The sequence below is a fragment of the Fragaria vesca genome, linkage group LG2, assembly GCF_000184155.1.
Source record: "Fragaria vesca subsp. vesca linkage group LG2, FraVesHawaii_1.0, whole genome shotgun sequence".
NCBI lineage: Eukaryota > Viridiplantae > Streptophyta > Magnoliopsida > Rosales > Rosaceae > Fragaria > Fragaria vesca.
In genome coordinates, this window is record NC_020492.1 from 28,759,803 (window position 1) to 28,776,132 (window position 16,330).

A 16,330-nucleotide genomic window follows, 5' to 3' on the forward strand; every position below is an offset into this window, starting at 1 on the left:
GTTCATCAGATAATATGAATTGTGATAGTTGTAAACGGGAAGGCAATATGATCTATATTGGAATTATTCCTTTCATCAGCATTCCCAGTTCAAATGGTTTCAACGGGGTCGGACTTATTTTCTTATGCTATCTCTCTAGAACAGAGATAAGAAAAGAAAATAGCTCCCCAAGTACCCAGTACATGATTAGACATCTTAAACTAACTGGACGAGTGTAACATTAATAAAAGGTGCATTTATTTGAAGTCGCATATATATACTGGGATCCCATCGCCTTTTTATCCCAATCATATAGCTATAGATTTACCTCCAAGAAAAGAATGTTACTATTAAGATTATTGTTATATCATATACTGTTAGTTCATTAATCTGATCTTAAAGTTGCCACAGTTGATTAACGTACTCTATCTTCAGTGTAATTGGTATCCGAAAGTGATATGTATATTTTCAGCCGTGATTAGACAATGCGGGATGTCATTCCGCTATTGGATTTCGAAGGAAATGAAGCTAGAAACTCCCTGATAGTTTTCTCCCTAGTCTAAATCTTATTGTTGACCCATTTCTCTCATCCTAGGTTCCAAAAGATGCTACATTTTCAATCAATTCGACTTATAATTTGCTTCTACTCCATCCCTTTAATAAGAAATTAACTTAATAACATGATCTCACTCGTTTGAATATTAAAAATAGAAACCAAGTGAAAAGTAAGATAATATAAAATTAAAATAATAATAATTGTCATGTAGGAATGTTAAGTTTTCAGGTAACACATAAGTTTCATATTAAAGGTTTACATGAATCTAACATTTTCACATCTTTACTGTTCAGTGTCTAGAACATAGTGTGTAGATTATTCTTGCAAAGTTTCATCCAATTTGGAGATCATTTGAGCTCCCGTAATTGTGATTTACACGAACGGTTCCGTTTGGACAGATTTTGTTTAGTTGATTCATTTAATCTAATTCGGTACTCAAATAATTTTCAAATTGGATGAAACTTTGCATGAATGATCTACACATTATGTTCTAGACACTGAACGGTGGAGATGTGAAAATGTGACATAAAAGTGAGCGAAATAAGGAGCACCACACTTTAATTTCATAACGGTGTCTCACTCTGGAATAGAACTCTTTGTGTGTGTGTGTGTGTATATATATATATTGCAAATGTGATAAATGGTAGTTCAAATACATCATATGTACGATGCAATGCTTAAATCAACACAGCAATGCTTAAAACAATGTGTTGATGATGTGTGATCAACGTTCATATTTTCGGATGAATTATGAAGTATATTAAGAATAATAATGGTAAGTGAACCACATTTTAGGAAACCATGTACATTCATCTAGAAGAACGACTATATTTTCGGATCAATTATGAAGTATATTAAGAAGAATAATGGTAAGTGAACCACATTTTAGGAAACCATGTACATTCATCTAGATGAATAACGACTGACAAAACTAGAAATTAGTTTTCATATGCGAATTAACGATTGAAATTATTGATATATACACCACCGGAGATATAATATCACCGCATGCATAAAGTATCAGATATGTATAAGAATTATTACTTTTCAGATGATCATCACTAAGTTCACACTTTGTTGATGATATATACGGGTCACTAATTTATACCTTGATCATATATGAATCTGTTGTGATAGGTAGGCAATATTGTCAACAAGAGGCGAATCCTGAAAAGCCAGAGATGGGCTTTGAACAACGTACAGCAGAAAGATGAGCTTGCTTTTACCTCAATATATCGATCTCAGCTTACTGCATAAACACCCACCTTGATTTAATCCACAAAAAATTATTGCTCTTGCTTTTATCTCCAGGAAAGATTTTTTTGCAAGATATTTGATATCGAGCAGTGCGAGTGTCATTATCTTTGATATGGGAATGGGAGTGATTAGACATAGTTAAGTATATTCTATCGACTCGTTGAGGTCACTAAAAATTGACAACAAGATCGAGAGGCCTATCTTTCCTCTTTCTCTGCTGACTCCACTATGGGACCGTTGTTGCAATCGTCGAAAGGGAATCATTATCTTAAAACCACACAAATTAAATACCCCTTTAATCACCTTCCTAACCCAGGAAAGAGTACAAACCAACTTTATTAAATTTCGCATCATTGCTGCTTAATTTTGGTAATGCTATTGTGATATCTCATGAAAATGCGCTGTTATCTTCTTTCTGAAAGATGCTTTCTCAAAGCCTAGCTCTATGAGTAAAATCCCACCACAAAATCTTAGCCGCCTCCGATTCATTATCATCAAATTGTTCCAAACTGAAAGAAAAATTTATTATTATTGGACTTCCCTGACTTGCTTTCTCAGATATTTATAGAATCTATTCTCAGCAATCCGGAAAATAGAAAAAGAAAATTGAAGAGGAAAATATGGAAAAGGGTACGAGCAGATTCAAATTAGTTATTCATTTTCATTTTCAAACTTTTGCATGAAGAAAAAGGAAATACAAACACAAACTGAGGCTGAATAAATCGATTCTGTGAGTTCTGGTATCTGAAATTAAATGAGTGGGGGCAGTTTCTTGGTTGAACTCGGTAGCGTACCAAAAAGATCAGGTCCTCCATGTTGATGATAAAAGGCAGCCAGTTTGCATCCTCGATTTATTTAATAGTTAGGTTGTTTCATCATACAAATTTACTTGGATGATGACCTGATTCAGATTTTAATTTGATGACACTTTGTTTCAAAATCGCAACTCAACCATGCATGCTGGCGTTGCAGGAAAAGCTTAATTTAATTTTGTTCTCAATTCCATGTCGTTTACATGTTTACAAATTATAGCATATAATAACTTTAAAAAAAAAAAAACTTTTTCATAGCAAGCAATCTGCGATCATCTACTTTGTCAGTGAAAACGCTATATGAGGGTAAGATCGATCTAGCGGGAATGAATTCCAGAGTCTATACTAACGTAACCCTAGATCATTTTAGGAAAAGCTTACTGCTAATGAAAGAACGAGGGTGGCAAGATTTACATCCTCCATAATCTTACTTCGCGACTTCGGGTTAATTAGTGGCACCTCTTCAATCTCCAAATACGTACAGTCGGTGTATTTCATATTCGATACGATCCAATACCAGCTATATACCTACGGTGAGCTTAGCCACCAGAAAATGCTCCCTTAGCCTAGATCATCACAACATGGTAATACCAGATCAAACTACAGTGAGGATCAAGGAGAACGACACGAAAACAAGGAAAGTTCTACATTATGGACTAAAACTGAAAAATAGCCTCAACGATATGCAAAGGTGCAAAAATAACACAGGTAATTTTAAGCAATGAGTCATTGTCAGAGGAAAAGACCACTACGAGAGAATATATATGTTTAAGCAAATTCTCTTTGCTTTGATTCAAATTCACAATTTCTTTTGGGTAAACTAATCACACACAAATCAAAGTCTAAGTTGACTAGTTGAGTATATTGACAATGACCCCATATAGGAAAATTTTCTTGTTTTTGTTTTTGGTTTTTACTTTTTTTTTTTTTGGTTTCTCATCATGAAGATGATTCCTGAATTGTCCAGGCAAGAACTTACCCTGGGCCATTGGAAAACAATTATTCAGTCCCAAATATTTGATCCACTGAATCACTGATCCATATGTTAAATAATGCGTCAAAAAAATTTGCTTGGGTAAAATGATTAAGTCATAACATAAATGCTTCTAATGTATATTATTGTTCTAGTGAAGAAAATGGACCAAGAGTGCAGTATAAGCTGGCAATAGGGTTTGGTCATACAAGGCAGCAGACTACTCAACCAAACACAAAGGGGCCGCGCCGGTGTTTAATTTGATATGTTCAGATCAACATTCATGTCCGACTATATTCAAATATCCCGGCTTCTACACCTGAAGTCTCGTATTCTAGACTAAGTCTTCCCTGCGTCCTCAAGCCAAAAAGAAAACAACAAATAAAAGTATAGTCTATCATTTGGTCAAACACTCTCGCCAGCCCAACCATTCTGAACTCATCATCAGAAGAAGTCTTCCTTCTTGTTCAAATATAAGCACATTCCATTACTCTTTCCCCTACATATCGATTCAATTCACAACACAATTCTTCTTCTTCTCTTCTTTTCTTGGCTTTAGAAAATGCAAAAGAGCTCTCATCAGTGCAGGCAAGTCGGAGAAAGGCTACAAGGGATTCCGGCAAGGCCCCCACTCAGTACCGGAAACAAGGCTGAGGGAACTAGTAACCATCGTGGTCTTAGGCACGGCTATATGGTATCGTCTCCGAGGACTAGAATGACATGTACGTGCGGCAATAGGCCTGGGTTGAACCGGTGTAACCGCCACGGGTTTGCCGTGCCCGGCGGGGAAAAGTGGAGGAGGAACTACGCAAACAAGGAGATATTGAGGAGAGCACTGAGGACTGGACAGACGCGAGGCTTAAGTCTTCGGTGGTGGAACTTTCAGCCTACTCCTAGTCGGCTATCTAACATGTCTATGGCTGAGAGTAGCTAGCTAGGTAGCGCTGCCTACCTTTCTTCTTCTTATTTTTCTCTCTTTTCTTTTCATGTTTTTGTACTAAACCAGATTTGGATTGTTATTTCCATTGTTAGTTCTTTTTAGGAAACCATGCACTGATCATGTACTAGCTAGTAACTTAATTTCAAGTAAGACGTAGTCTTGGTGTTTGTACTCTTTCGGTGAGCAAATGATTCGGCGCCTAAAATTTGTATTATCAGTCTGTCACAAAAGTGACAACTGAAAGTTGAGGTAGCAGATAGCAGAGCTATAAGAATGGACATTTTAATTTGCCGGCCGGCGATAATCACGGTGATTAATTCACGAAAATCAGTGGGAGATTTGCAGTTGGGACCGATCATTCATTATATATTGCAGATGAAAGCTATTAATAACTACTTGGTTTTTAAACAGTTGGAAAACAGTACTAAACAGATGAGCTAGCACTAGGAACCACAATTTCGTGGAACACCAAAACATCTAGCAGTGTGAATACTTTAAAGCGATGAACGAACGAAATCTTTAGTAAACCGTTGAGCCGGCGAGGGCTATTCCCAGCAATTTGTTAAACTCTAAAGCTCTCATTGACATGCAAATCAGCAATGTAATGGTGTCGCGAATTCTAGTTATTTTACAGAGAGTTGTGGAGAAAACATGTTTGGGCACGGTGAGCTAACTGACTGGTCAAGCCTTTAGTGCCAGCTGATGTTCCAGCTTTGTACTGTTGGGTGCGACCTAACTCTCACGTTATTAATCAATTTTGAAACCTAATTAACGACTAATGCGAAAAGTCAAACTTGGTACCTGTACTTTGATCAAGAGTTTACAGAGAAGTTCCTACAAAAATTAGAGAGTGGACAAATAATGAGATCAATAAACCCAAAATTTTGCAGGAGTCCACTCGTTCCCATGTTCTGTACTAAACCCCAACTCTACATCTGAATATATCATATTGCAGTCCTTTGAGAGTATAGCATGCTCCAAAATCTTAATGGATGTAACATGAAGATTACGGTAGAAGCTAGAAAATCATGATGTCCATGACTGAAAATGGAATACAGGGTTTGCAATCTTACTGTTCGAGCAATAATATTAGCCTATGCATACTAGAATATCGAATAGTGCAGTGCTTCTAATTAATTTAATCACACAAAACACCATTGCTAAGTATTCGTTTTCCAGCAAACATGAGGAATGACAGAAAATGAAGACAGCTGAGCTCTGAGAATAAGGACGATATATATTTTACTAAACACAATCACGTATTATGTACTGTAAACTTCTCTACTGGAAGTCTGGAACCCCTTCATCTATCTGGAAACAGCCAATCCTACTGTTCCTCTTCCAATAATTGTTTCAATCCTGCAGTATAATATGAGAAAGTATTCCGATCCAAAATGATTCCTATTCAACTAAACTATGTAAATCACATTCATCTACTGTATTTTTCGGATGGATTTACATAAATTAGTTGAATTTTCTAAGATTATGTACGACGAATCGTCATCAATATAGTAGGGGAAACTATGTCACTTAGCATACATGTGGGAGTTCTGAGATATGTGCAGTATCTATATACCATATAAATCAGCCCGGCCAGGCTACTTTCCACAAATCTAGGTACTTACACCTCTCAAGCCACAGAACACCATGAAGAGGATTTCACTCCTCAACTTGTCAGTAATCCTCCCTTGTACTCTGGTCTTTTTTTAAATTTTACTCCTGAGAAGGTGGAAGAACAGCACATCAGAATTGTAATCACAGCTGTTACATACATAAGACACCGGTCGAAAACGATTTGTACATACCTCAAGAGGACTTATGTTTGGAGAGTTGGAACTTGCTTCAGCTGGTGCGTCAGAAATCCTTGCTTCCGACTTTTCATTTGAATAACTGGCAAAGAGAAATTATCCACAATGTTAGACATGAAACCTACTGAAGAAGGGAAAAAGAAAAATATATCGAAGCAGAAGGATAGGAAAACAATCACTGAACTTGTTTGCTAATCACTCTGAAGAGTATATACACTACTAATACCTCAAAATTTTTAGGTTTTTAAACAGAAATTCTGTGAAAAAAAAAACCATAAAAAACTCTTTTTTGAAGAAAATATCAACCAAGTCTGCAACTCAGGGTATTATCAATTAGCTGAAATATTATCAATTTTTTATTGACGTTTATACCTAACTTAAAAAATAATTATAATAAAATAAAAAATATATTTCTACCAAACAAACATTTTTTATCTACAACTACGTATCATGTCTACAGAAAATAAGCATATTAAGCCAATACTAACTCAACTGTTCTCTGCAGTATCATCAGCAGAACTAGAAAACCATGAATCATAATAATTGGGCCAACTATATAGCTGTCTATTAGGAGGAAAAGGACCACAATCTTTGTTGTGCTTTTCTTTTTAAATGCAAATAATGAATATCCGGTACTTACGTTGATAGAATAGTCACCCAAATTAACTCTACACAGTCCACCCATAAGAGCCTTTGTTCGACGGGGATCAGACCATAGGTAACAAGATGAGCAAATGGCCACAGCTTCCAACCTGCCTGCATTTACAAATCACATCCAGAAAGATGTCAGTTTAAAAAAATCTGCATTCTTTCAAACAAATACACAAGGAATACATATATGGATTTCTTTACTCTCCACACCAGTAGAAAGACACACAATCACCAATAAAAAAAATTAAAAATTCTTTGAAGTCTATATTAATTAGAACTTGAGAAAAATCTTATTTCTTATTCATTAGAACACACACTTAGCCGACCAATGAAGTATGAAATATTTCTTAGAGGGTATAAGTCTACTGATTAGATAAATAGAAAATTAAACTCTTATTCCAAGATTAAACCTACATGGACAGGAAACTGCTGATTGAATGTATTTATTTATAAATACCAATGCATAGGTTTTTTATTTGGTCTAGCCAATTCATAGATAAATATACACACAATATGATTGATGTGAAGGAGAAATGCTCCAAAATCAGATAAAACCATCAACTCAAGTTATCACTGATCCAAGACTTTGGATAAGTGGCAACACCTTTCCTGACCTCCGTGAACATAACATGACAATCATTTAGGTTCTTTGTTGTTTAACTTAACCAATTAAGACTTGCAAAGCCACATCCCCCCCCCCCCCCCCAAAAAACAAAAAAAAAAAAAAAGACAGAAAAGATTCAAGGTTCTCTTACAGTCAGCATTGGCCAGAATGTCGCTTTCAGTTCACTATATATATTGATAGGAGATTCAAGACGCAAAAATCCCAAAACTGTAAAGTAAATGCTGTTCCAAATTGCTGCCCATATAGTTTGGTCAAAGGCTACTTTGACAGGAACCACCCACCAGCCTTGGAAAGGAAAAAGCTCCTGAAAAAAAGGTTAAATTGTTAAAGGAACCGTAAAAATAAAAGAAAACAAAGAAAAGATGTTCTGAGATAAACAAGAGAAGAAAAAAAAATAACCTCACAAATCTGGTAATAATAGTGCGATAGGGAACCATGGAGAGTAAAGCCAACAAGCCCAGATCTGAACATTCGTGCCCGGTCGAACTCAAATAAAGGTTTTCCTTCAAAGCACTGCAACATTATAATACATGATCATGCACAGTGGAAAGACTAACTTCACCAAGTAGAAGACTTCAATTATTTTATTTAAAATGGCCAACACTGCAACGCACCTGTGCAATCCAGTCACCGAGAGAGTATACAACACCACTAATTACCATTTTGGCTAAAACTGGATTAGCCTTAAGTGCTTCCTCATAAGCAGTCCAATTATGTTGAGGTGCATATCTTAAGATCTCATATATAGTCCATCCCTATAAGAAAACCAACAGACATGTCTCAGCAGACAACTCAATAAAAGTGCAATACACATGAAAATAGAACATTCAAAAATCAACAAGAAAAATAAATGTTTAAAAAACATTCAGATAACAGATCACAACTAATGTTTCTAAAGATAAACTATGAACTAATTGGACAGGACAAACAAATTGCCTCCACTCTAACCTTAAGTGCACAATTGCTCTTCATACCATATATTGCAGTGATCTCCAACTTCACCCCTTATCGATTATTTCTAATCCTATTCTTTCCCCAGCCTCAAAAAGCAACTCATTTATCTCATTAACTCTGCTATTCTTTGCCCATGTTGCTCCCCACTTATGAGTACAATTTGTAATTTCCACTTGATGTGTCTTAAAGCAGTTTGTTCCACGTAAATTATAGAGGAAACAACCACTGATTCCTCTCACTTCTCACCCTCCCTATGAGTATATCAATAACAGCAAGAACTTCACATCAAATTAATCTGACTATGCAGCATCCATCCACCACAAACCATAGCCATATAACTTATATAGCATTGTTCCACTTCCACATATATAGTATGACACAAAAAGCTACTCAACCAATCTCAAAGATACGAAACCCAAAAAAAAAAAAAAAAAAAAACAACTGCAGAAATCATAAACCTTCCTATAAACCAAATACTAAAGCTATCTAAACCAAAGTTCTCACTTCTCATCACAATCACATAGTAAGTAAACCACATAAACAATCAAGTACTAAAGCAGATGACTCACATGCCAATAATCCTGATCAATAGTAAGCAACTTAGTAAGAGCAAAACTGCCAGCAGCAAGCACAATAGTGGCATTAATACTCCTATCCACAAGCCTATATAACTCCTCATTCCCTCTCTCATTTCCAACCCCAGAAGAAGAAGACCCAAACCCACCAGCCCCTTCAAACGAGAGCCTCCCCTCACTCGCCCCAAACCCACCAACCTGACTCGCCAACTCGCTCTCCACACCCTCACACTCTGCCCTGCTCACCACCATCCCTTCCTGCTGGTCAACGCAGTCGGAGCTCTGTACCGGGATGACGTCATGGTGGTGGTCGGCGACGGAGGTGAGGACCCGGGTGGGTTTCCTTGAGGGGAAAGATTGGGTCTTTGGGGGTTTAAGGGTGTAAAGATTGGAACTTGAAGTGGGTTTTGAGTGGGGGGTGATGGGTTTTCTGGGTTTGGGGTTTGGGAGGTTGAGGAAGCTCTGGGGAGCTATGGCGTGGATGGACGCCATGGCTGAGTTGGGAGAGGAACGAGTTTGAGTTTAAAGGTTGTGTTTTTTTGGGTGTGGTTGTTTTAATCCGACTTGGAAATGTTGAAGATGATTGGGTTTTGATGTGTTTGGGGTTTGGGTTGGGTGTGGTGGGTGTAAAGGTGAGGGGTCGAATTTGGGTGGTGGGTTTTGGAGTGGCGAATGAGGAGTGTGCTGTGGAAAAGGTGTGAGGAGAGGATTGGGTGGAGGAAGGAGTGTAGGTTGTTTAGGGTGGAGTGTGATGTTGAGGATCTTGATGACACGCTGGCCACATGACGAGGTGGCTGCTTCATCAGAAAAAATCGATTTATTATTATTTTTAAAATGAATATTTGGACGTTGACTTGGTAATTCGTTGCTTATTAAACCATTAGGTTTGGTAAATGTAGTCGTGATTACTATGAAACTTTTATGTTAAGAGTTCGAGTCTTAACTCTTACTTATTTGTAGCTAGTTAAGAGGTTTGAGAGGACTTGGATTCGTGCGTCGATTAGTTTGATTTTGTTGGGATACTCCCGTGAATCTGCGTGAATACTAACTAGGTGGGTACATGTGTTACTAATTTACTAACGCAACTGAGGTGGCTTGCAACTTAAACGAATCTGCTTTCAATATAGTATTCACCTCTTTGTTAAACTGGTGGTGAGACGGTAGAAAGCTTAATGTCCTCTAATGATAGAAATCAACGATGTACTCTTTCTTATGAAAGCAAATCTAGTTCACGCAATAATTATAGATGTTTAAGCTGGCAATCAAATTGTACTCCAAATTCCAGTTGATATGCATATTGTTTTTTGGTCCAGTTTTAACCCAGCTGCACACTCCTTTGTTTCCTTTGAACTGCACTCATTTTTTTCTTTGCCATTTGCAAAATTGTTTGAATGGTGTGCTCCCAGAAAACCATCACAGCGGCCCCTGGAATCCAAACAAGCCATTTCTAATCCTCCATTAATTATGTACATGGGACCCTGGACTATCTATGAACTACTAGACCATTTACTTGTCTGGAAATGTAACTTATATATATATATCCCAATATCTCATACCAGTGATTCCATATAATTCCTTGGTGCAGATATATACTATGATGTAGCTAGCTAGATAAACTGGCATCACAATTTTCTTGGCCGATTTTTTGTATGCCAATCAAGATTTCCATGGTCATGCTCAAGACAGTTGTACATTCTTGTTTGTCTGCATTATTCATGGTATAGGAATTTTCCACATATATGTTCGCCCAGATTGTCATCCAGGATCTGACTACTTCATTTGTTTGCATCTGGGTGTGGAAAACAATTCACAAGGCAAAAATCCAAAAGATTGGTCGACATTGAATTCTTTAAGGAATAAGGCAGCTCATGCAAAAGTACAAGACAATTTAGCACCTATATTATCCTGTCTTTGGTTGTGTGTCATCCACTAATAATAATCGTATATAAGGGACTTATAATTAACTCTCTAGCTTGAAGAGTCTTATTCATTAATTTCAGCCACTTCATACTCCAGCTTGTGCTGGCAGCAACAAAAGTATGGCCATCGTTCAAAAAGCTAATGTATTTCCAAAATGGATCTGTAAGGAAAATCAATTTGGATATTGATTCTACCGTATTGATCAATTTCGTACGTACGTAAATGATGTGGCCAACTAGTTCATATGTGGTTTGTTGAGACATCAACCCCACATCAAGAATATGAGATATTGCATGTGGGTTTATAAGGATTTGAGCTACTCTAATCTACCTATAATCAATTGGTTTTAGATATGAATCTCAGACTATTTTATCATGGTTAACACAATTTTTATTAAAGATATAAGCCAACACTTTACATCCAAAGTTCCAACTTCATCTTAAATCAAAGGATACTATATTTTACACGAACATAAATGTTCACAAATGAGCCATTGTAGTATTGCAATGGTAATTATCACGTACAAATGACAAATGATCGAGCTGAAAATCATTGATCTTCATCCAGCAGGATCCTCGATCTTATACTGAGACATGCATATGCATATAAACAAGAGCTACCAGCTTATTTATATGATGCAACGTACAAAATACAATACAGGCGTTTTCACGACCCAACATGTATAGTAGAATTTGGAAGTGCATACTCAATAGAAAGATAAATATGGAAAAGAGGCATGCTGTAGTATACGTAGAGACTTATGCAATCGAAGTTATTAATAGCAAGGCCGCACATACCCTCTGGGGCGTCACTGTTTCTAAGAATTTTCATAAACCCACTTTCACCCCATTGCGTCCCCCATGAGTTTTTCATTAACCAATAGTCGATTCCATCTTCAGTTGTCCCGTAGCCGATGGCCGTGATGTCATGGTTGAGGTCCGTCCCATAATCGCCTGAGAACACCCCGATGCTGTATTGCTGAAAATCCAATCCATAAGCCGCAATGCGGATCGAGACTGGTTGCATGGCCACAGCCTTGAGTAGATCGTTTTCATCTCTGGAAGTGACTTGGGCATAGCTAGTGATCTTTGCCGCACGCTCACTTTCCATGTCAGTGTTGCATGTTCCAGTGTCTGTTCCCTCGTACGGGTAACTTTCTTCACGAGCCAGTCCGTTTTGCTCTACGTAGTCATATGCGAGTTTCAAGCTACCACCGCCGCACCCATTGTTCTGGGAGCTGCAGTCCACAAGTTGCTGCTCGGAGAGTGAGATCAATTCGCCGGTTTTGATTTTGGTTAGCCCTTCCACAGCTGCTGCTACTGAAAATGCCCAGCAAGCACCTACATGTGTATTAAAGATCGAGTTAGTATATATAACAAGCTAGGGAGTATATATATATATATATATACACACACACACACATATATACACACACACACATGCATGGTGTGATTCACTTACCGCATCGACCTTGATCCTTTATGGGAGTGACAGCTTGTTGTTCCCTCCAGTCCATTCTAGTTGGAATATCAGAAGCAGCCAAGCTTTGGTAGGTAAAATTGGATGAGGTTGAACTTAAGCCGGGGGTGATTTTGTTTCCGGTATAATGTCTCCGGAATTCTTCGTTGGTCATATCAGAAACTTGTTTATGCTCAACGTGTATGTCTTGTTCCCTTTGTTGAACTTCTCGACGTATTCTACATTGTTCTTGAAGATGCCGAGACGCCGTTCCTTCTCTGCAGCATCGGGGTAAACGCGTCCGTGCTTTGCCATCCATTGCTCGTGTTTTTCAGCAAGGGAAGCTTCGTACAATGCAGGGGATGTGGCATGAGAAGCCAAAGTTGCCAAGGTGATGAATATGACAATGAACACAAGGTTAATGGGTTCATGAGAAGCCATGGTTCACAAATTTAGTACCGCAGGCCGGGTTACCTTTGTGATAATGGCTTGTTTAATGAAGTGATTGGCAAGCAAGCTGCTGTGAAGAAACAAGCAATTCAGTATAGCGTTTATATAGGAGAAACCTAACGGTATAATACGCAAAAATATGTGGAAAATTGGCACAAAATCACAAAGTCTAGTTTCTAAAGACTTGGGAATTGATGAACGTCCAAGTAATCAAGACTTGGCGTTTAGCTAGTGACCAATCTATTGCCCGTAGTTCGGTTTAGTGACTATTTATTCCCCTTGGTTCTTATGGAGAAAATGTAATGAAGCTATCTTTTCTGTGTATGTGATGACTACCTATTCACTTGTAACACTTCAACGCCATCCATTCATCACATGCACTTTGTGCATATATGTAGTTTGAACTGGTCAGTGACGTGAATTTGGTGTTATGAATTTGCATGAAGCTTCCAAATTGATGGCCACATCCCACAAGCTTTCCATTCAGCAGTCCTTAGTTCATCAAGCTATTTTTTTTTTTTTGTAGGGGAATGAAATTTCTTTCATTGATCAGAGATCATTACAATCTAAAGAGATAAGTTCTTCCACATGCGAAGGAATTACAAGAGAAAAACCTGTGTTCATCTAAGAAAACAGAGCATACTGAGCTAGAGCATGAGCTACCGAATTAGCTTCTCTTTTAACAAAAATCAATCTCGCATTAGAAGCGAGATGTAGACTCTCTCTCAAATCAGAGAGAAGAAAACCGATGCTAGAGTGATCCAATGAACCTGATTGAGCAGCTTTTACTAGCACTTGACAATATGTTTCCACAACTAGTGGCAACAGATGATGTACTTGCGCCCATCCAACACCTTCAAGAACTGCAAGGAGTTCACTATGTTGAGGAGAGCTGGCAGACACAATGAACTTGGTGAAAGCTCCCAAACAAAACCCTTCATGATCACGGAAAACTCCTCCTAACCCTGCTCTTCCATAATTTAGATCGAAGGCAGCATCAACATTAAGCTTTACAAAACCAACTGAGGGTTTCGTCCATCTAGACCGAAAAACAATCCTTGGTTCAATCAAAGAGCTTCTAGCCTTTTTATAGTCCTCCCACCAACCCAAAGCAAAGACACTACCTCAAAGGCCTGTTTAACCTTGCCCTCACAAACCTTCTGATTCCTATTACGCCATATTGCCCAAAGAATCATGAGCAAAATTGGAAATAGGGTAGGAACAGATAAAACTGAAACTAACCAGTCATAAACCGAGGTAGTGTTCAGCAGCATTGGGACTTGTGCTAGTTGAAGGCACACAGTTGCGTGGGAACAATCTCTCAGAGCATGAATAGGTGACTCCACCACCTCCTCACAGAAAGGGCATTGGGTGTCAATATCCACACCTCGTTCACTAAGCCTACTTCTTGTGGGAAGAATATTAGAGGCAGCTTTCCAAGCACACACCTATTTCATCAAGCTACTTCATCTGTAATCCGCAACGTAAATTTCAAGTTCTAACTAAGTTCACAACGGCAAATGATCCGTTTTAAGTTTTAACATTGGCAAATGATTGCGTATAACTCATACTTGTGGAGTTGTGGTGAGTGGTGACTTCTATAATTCTGATAAAAATGCAAACTGAATGGGATCGATAAAGAAAAATAAGCTGGAAAATGGAATAGTGATCCTGCATAGTAAAGTTTAATTTTGGAGCACTTCTCTTTAGTTTCGATACAAGAGAAGGGGAGGATAATTAAGTTCAGGCAAAACAAACAAATAGAAGAAGAATTATATTTGTAAAGAGAAAAGATAAACACAGAACTGGCAACACAACCTGCACCAAGAAAATCAGGCTGCTGCTGCTACCTTCTAAAACACAACAAATGTAAAGAGAATAGAAGAAGTCCTGATGGCAGGAGAACAAATCACTTCTCATTTGGCAGCACTAGACGATCTTGACCTTCGACCAGCTTTGCTGATCGAATCACGTCGCCAGTTTTTATCTGTGAAAGAATATCTTTTCCTACTGTTGTGTATCTGCATATTCAGAAATGTATATAATGAGTTAAAAGGAAAACCGGGAATTTCTTATCAAAATACTCGAGATTATTTACCTACAAGAAATTTAGGAGTAAAGATACATTACCCAAAAACTGAGAATTCTCCTTCATCAAACGATAATCCTCCCAAGCCAGCCTACAGGATAGTTACATCATAAAGTAGATGAAATGATGAAGAAAAACAATAGTGTCACTATGACACTATGAGATGCATGAATCATGAAATAACTGATGGATTTGAAACTTCTAAATTTTAGGGTTCAGAGCCCCAAATTTATGATTAACTTAAACAGTCTGCTTGCACTTACATTTCTTTTATCATAAAGATAGAAGAAAAATTGATATGGTGATGAGTACTCGTCAGAGGCTTCACTATGTGCCATCGCAACTGATCCGTAAACAGATAGAGGAAGAACTGGCAATTCCCCATCCTTTCATGAGAAAAAGATAAGATAACATATGTACGACCACCATATTAGCATGAGAACTAGTTAAGTAATTAAGGAAACGGATATCACATTGTTGATCACCACAGATGAGTTATAATAGCATAAGCATACCTGCACATCTAATTTTGTTCTGTATAAGGGCTCAAATTGCCCAGATGGCTTTATTTCTAGAGGAACACTAGGACCACTGTACTTGTCAGAACCACTAGCTGAGAGAACAGCTTGGTCAGTCGAGCTGAGCTTTGCCCCATCATATGCCCCATCACTTACCTGAAGGGACTTAGATTATTAGACATATTTCCATCCATCCTGGTTATTATTTGAAAACAATAAAATTTCACAAGAACAATCATAGCCAAGCACTAAAGCTTAGATGACCTCAACAGAAGGCTGGCAGAAAAATAATTATCTAATTTATCCGAACAAGGTTGAGAAAAATGGGTTAGGCATAGTTAGGCATTGATTTGATGATGGATAGCATAGAAAAAAAAGAAGTAAACTCAACAAAATCTACTTGAGGCTATTAATTTAACTTTATCCTTCTTAATCTCTACATTTGGACTGTCTATGCATTTATATGCTAATACTGAGGTTTTTACACCTTCACCTCAGAACTTTTATACATGTATGTCCCGAATCATTGCTCAACTACCTTACCAGTTTTGCGAAATTACCCGCTGTTAACGGTGCTGAATATCCATCTATAACAACCTGTACAAAGTTTACTGATCAGTATAAGGACATTTAATATTTTCACAGTTAATATGTGTGCCGGGCATTCATTTTACCTTTGGAAATATCAAATTCTGTGTGTGTGAGAGAGAGAGAGAGAGAGAGAGAGAGAGAGAGAGAGAGAGAGAGAGAGAGAGTAGTATACTA

At 37.7% G+C, this 16,330-nt stretch overlaps 3 protein-coding genes across 3 annotated transcripts in view; all 3 read right to left on the reverse strand.

Moving 5' to 3' along the window:
* Window positions 1–5,730: 5,730 nt before the first annotated feature.
* On the reverse strand, window positions 5,731–9,679 carry LOC101306984. The gene is made up of 7 exons (XM_004291621.1): window positions 9,125–9,679; window positions 8,216–8,356; window positions 8,001–8,114; window positions 7,732–7,905; window positions 6,966–7,081; window positions 6,323–6,407; window positions 5,731–6,236 (listed from the first exon to the last, which is right to left on the reverse strand). The coding sequence occupies exons 1-7, from the start codon at window positions 9,620–9,622 to the stop codon at window positions 6,231–6,233; spliced, it is 1,134 nt and encodes a 377-aa protein (XP_004291669.1). The 5' UTR covers window positions 9,623–9,679; the 3' UTR covers window positions 5,731–6,230.
* Window positions 9,680–11,716: 2,037 nt separating this feature from the next.
* On the reverse strand, window positions 11,717–12,827 carry LOC101295600 (KDEL-tailed cysteine endopeptidase CEP1-like). The gene is made up of 2 exons (XM_004293056.1): window positions 12,512–12,827; window positions 11,717–12,390 (listed from the first exon to the last, which is right to left on the reverse strand). Exons 1-2 carry the CDS (start codon window positions 12,825–12,827, stop codon window positions 11,717–11,719), a joined length of 990 nt encoding a protein of 329 aa, XP_004293104.1.
* Window positions 12,828–14,867: 2,040 nt separating this feature from the next.
* Window positions 14,868–16,330, reverse strand: part of LOC101295894 (peptidyl-prolyl cis-trans isomerase CYP37, chloroplastic-like) — a 4,310-nt gene continuing 2,847 nt past the window's right edge. The window contains exons 8-12 of the mRNA XM_004293057.1: window positions 16,109–16,162; window positions 15,563–15,721; window positions 15,311–15,433; window positions 15,089–15,138; window positions 14,868–14,979 (exon numbers count right to left, since the gene is read on the reverse strand). Coding sequence (XP_004293105.1) covers window positions 14,868–14,979; window positions 15,089–15,138; window positions 15,311–15,433; window positions 15,563–15,721; window positions 16,109–16,162 — 498 coding nt within the window. The remainder of the gene's footprint in view (window positions 14,980–15,088; window positions 15,139–15,310; window positions 15,434–15,562; window positions 15,722–16,108; window positions 16,163–16,330) is intronic.

Bases quoted from the DNA above. Each gene is read 5' to 3' on its own strand.
- LOC101306984 (XM_004291621.1), bottom strand. From the start codon at position 9,622: ATGGCGTCCATCCACGCCATAGCTCCCCAGAGCTTCCTCAACCTCCCA. The intron at 8,357-9,124 runs GTGAGTCATCTG...GTTTTCTTATAG, and splicing joins TTGATCAGGATTATTGGCAT to GGATGGACTATATATGAGAT. The intron at 7,082-7,731 runs GTAAGAGAACCT...TTGTAAATGCAG, and splicing joins CATTCTGGCCAATGCTGACT to GCAGGTTGGAAGCTGTGGCC.
- LOC101295600 (XM_004293056.1), bottom strand. From the start codon at position 12,827: ATGGATGGCAAAGCACGGACGCGTTTACCCCGATGCTGCAGAGAAGGA. The intron at 12,391-12,511 runs GTAAGTGAATCA...ATACACATGTAG, and splicing joins AAAGGATCAAGGTCGATGCG to GTGCTTGCTGGGCATTTTCA.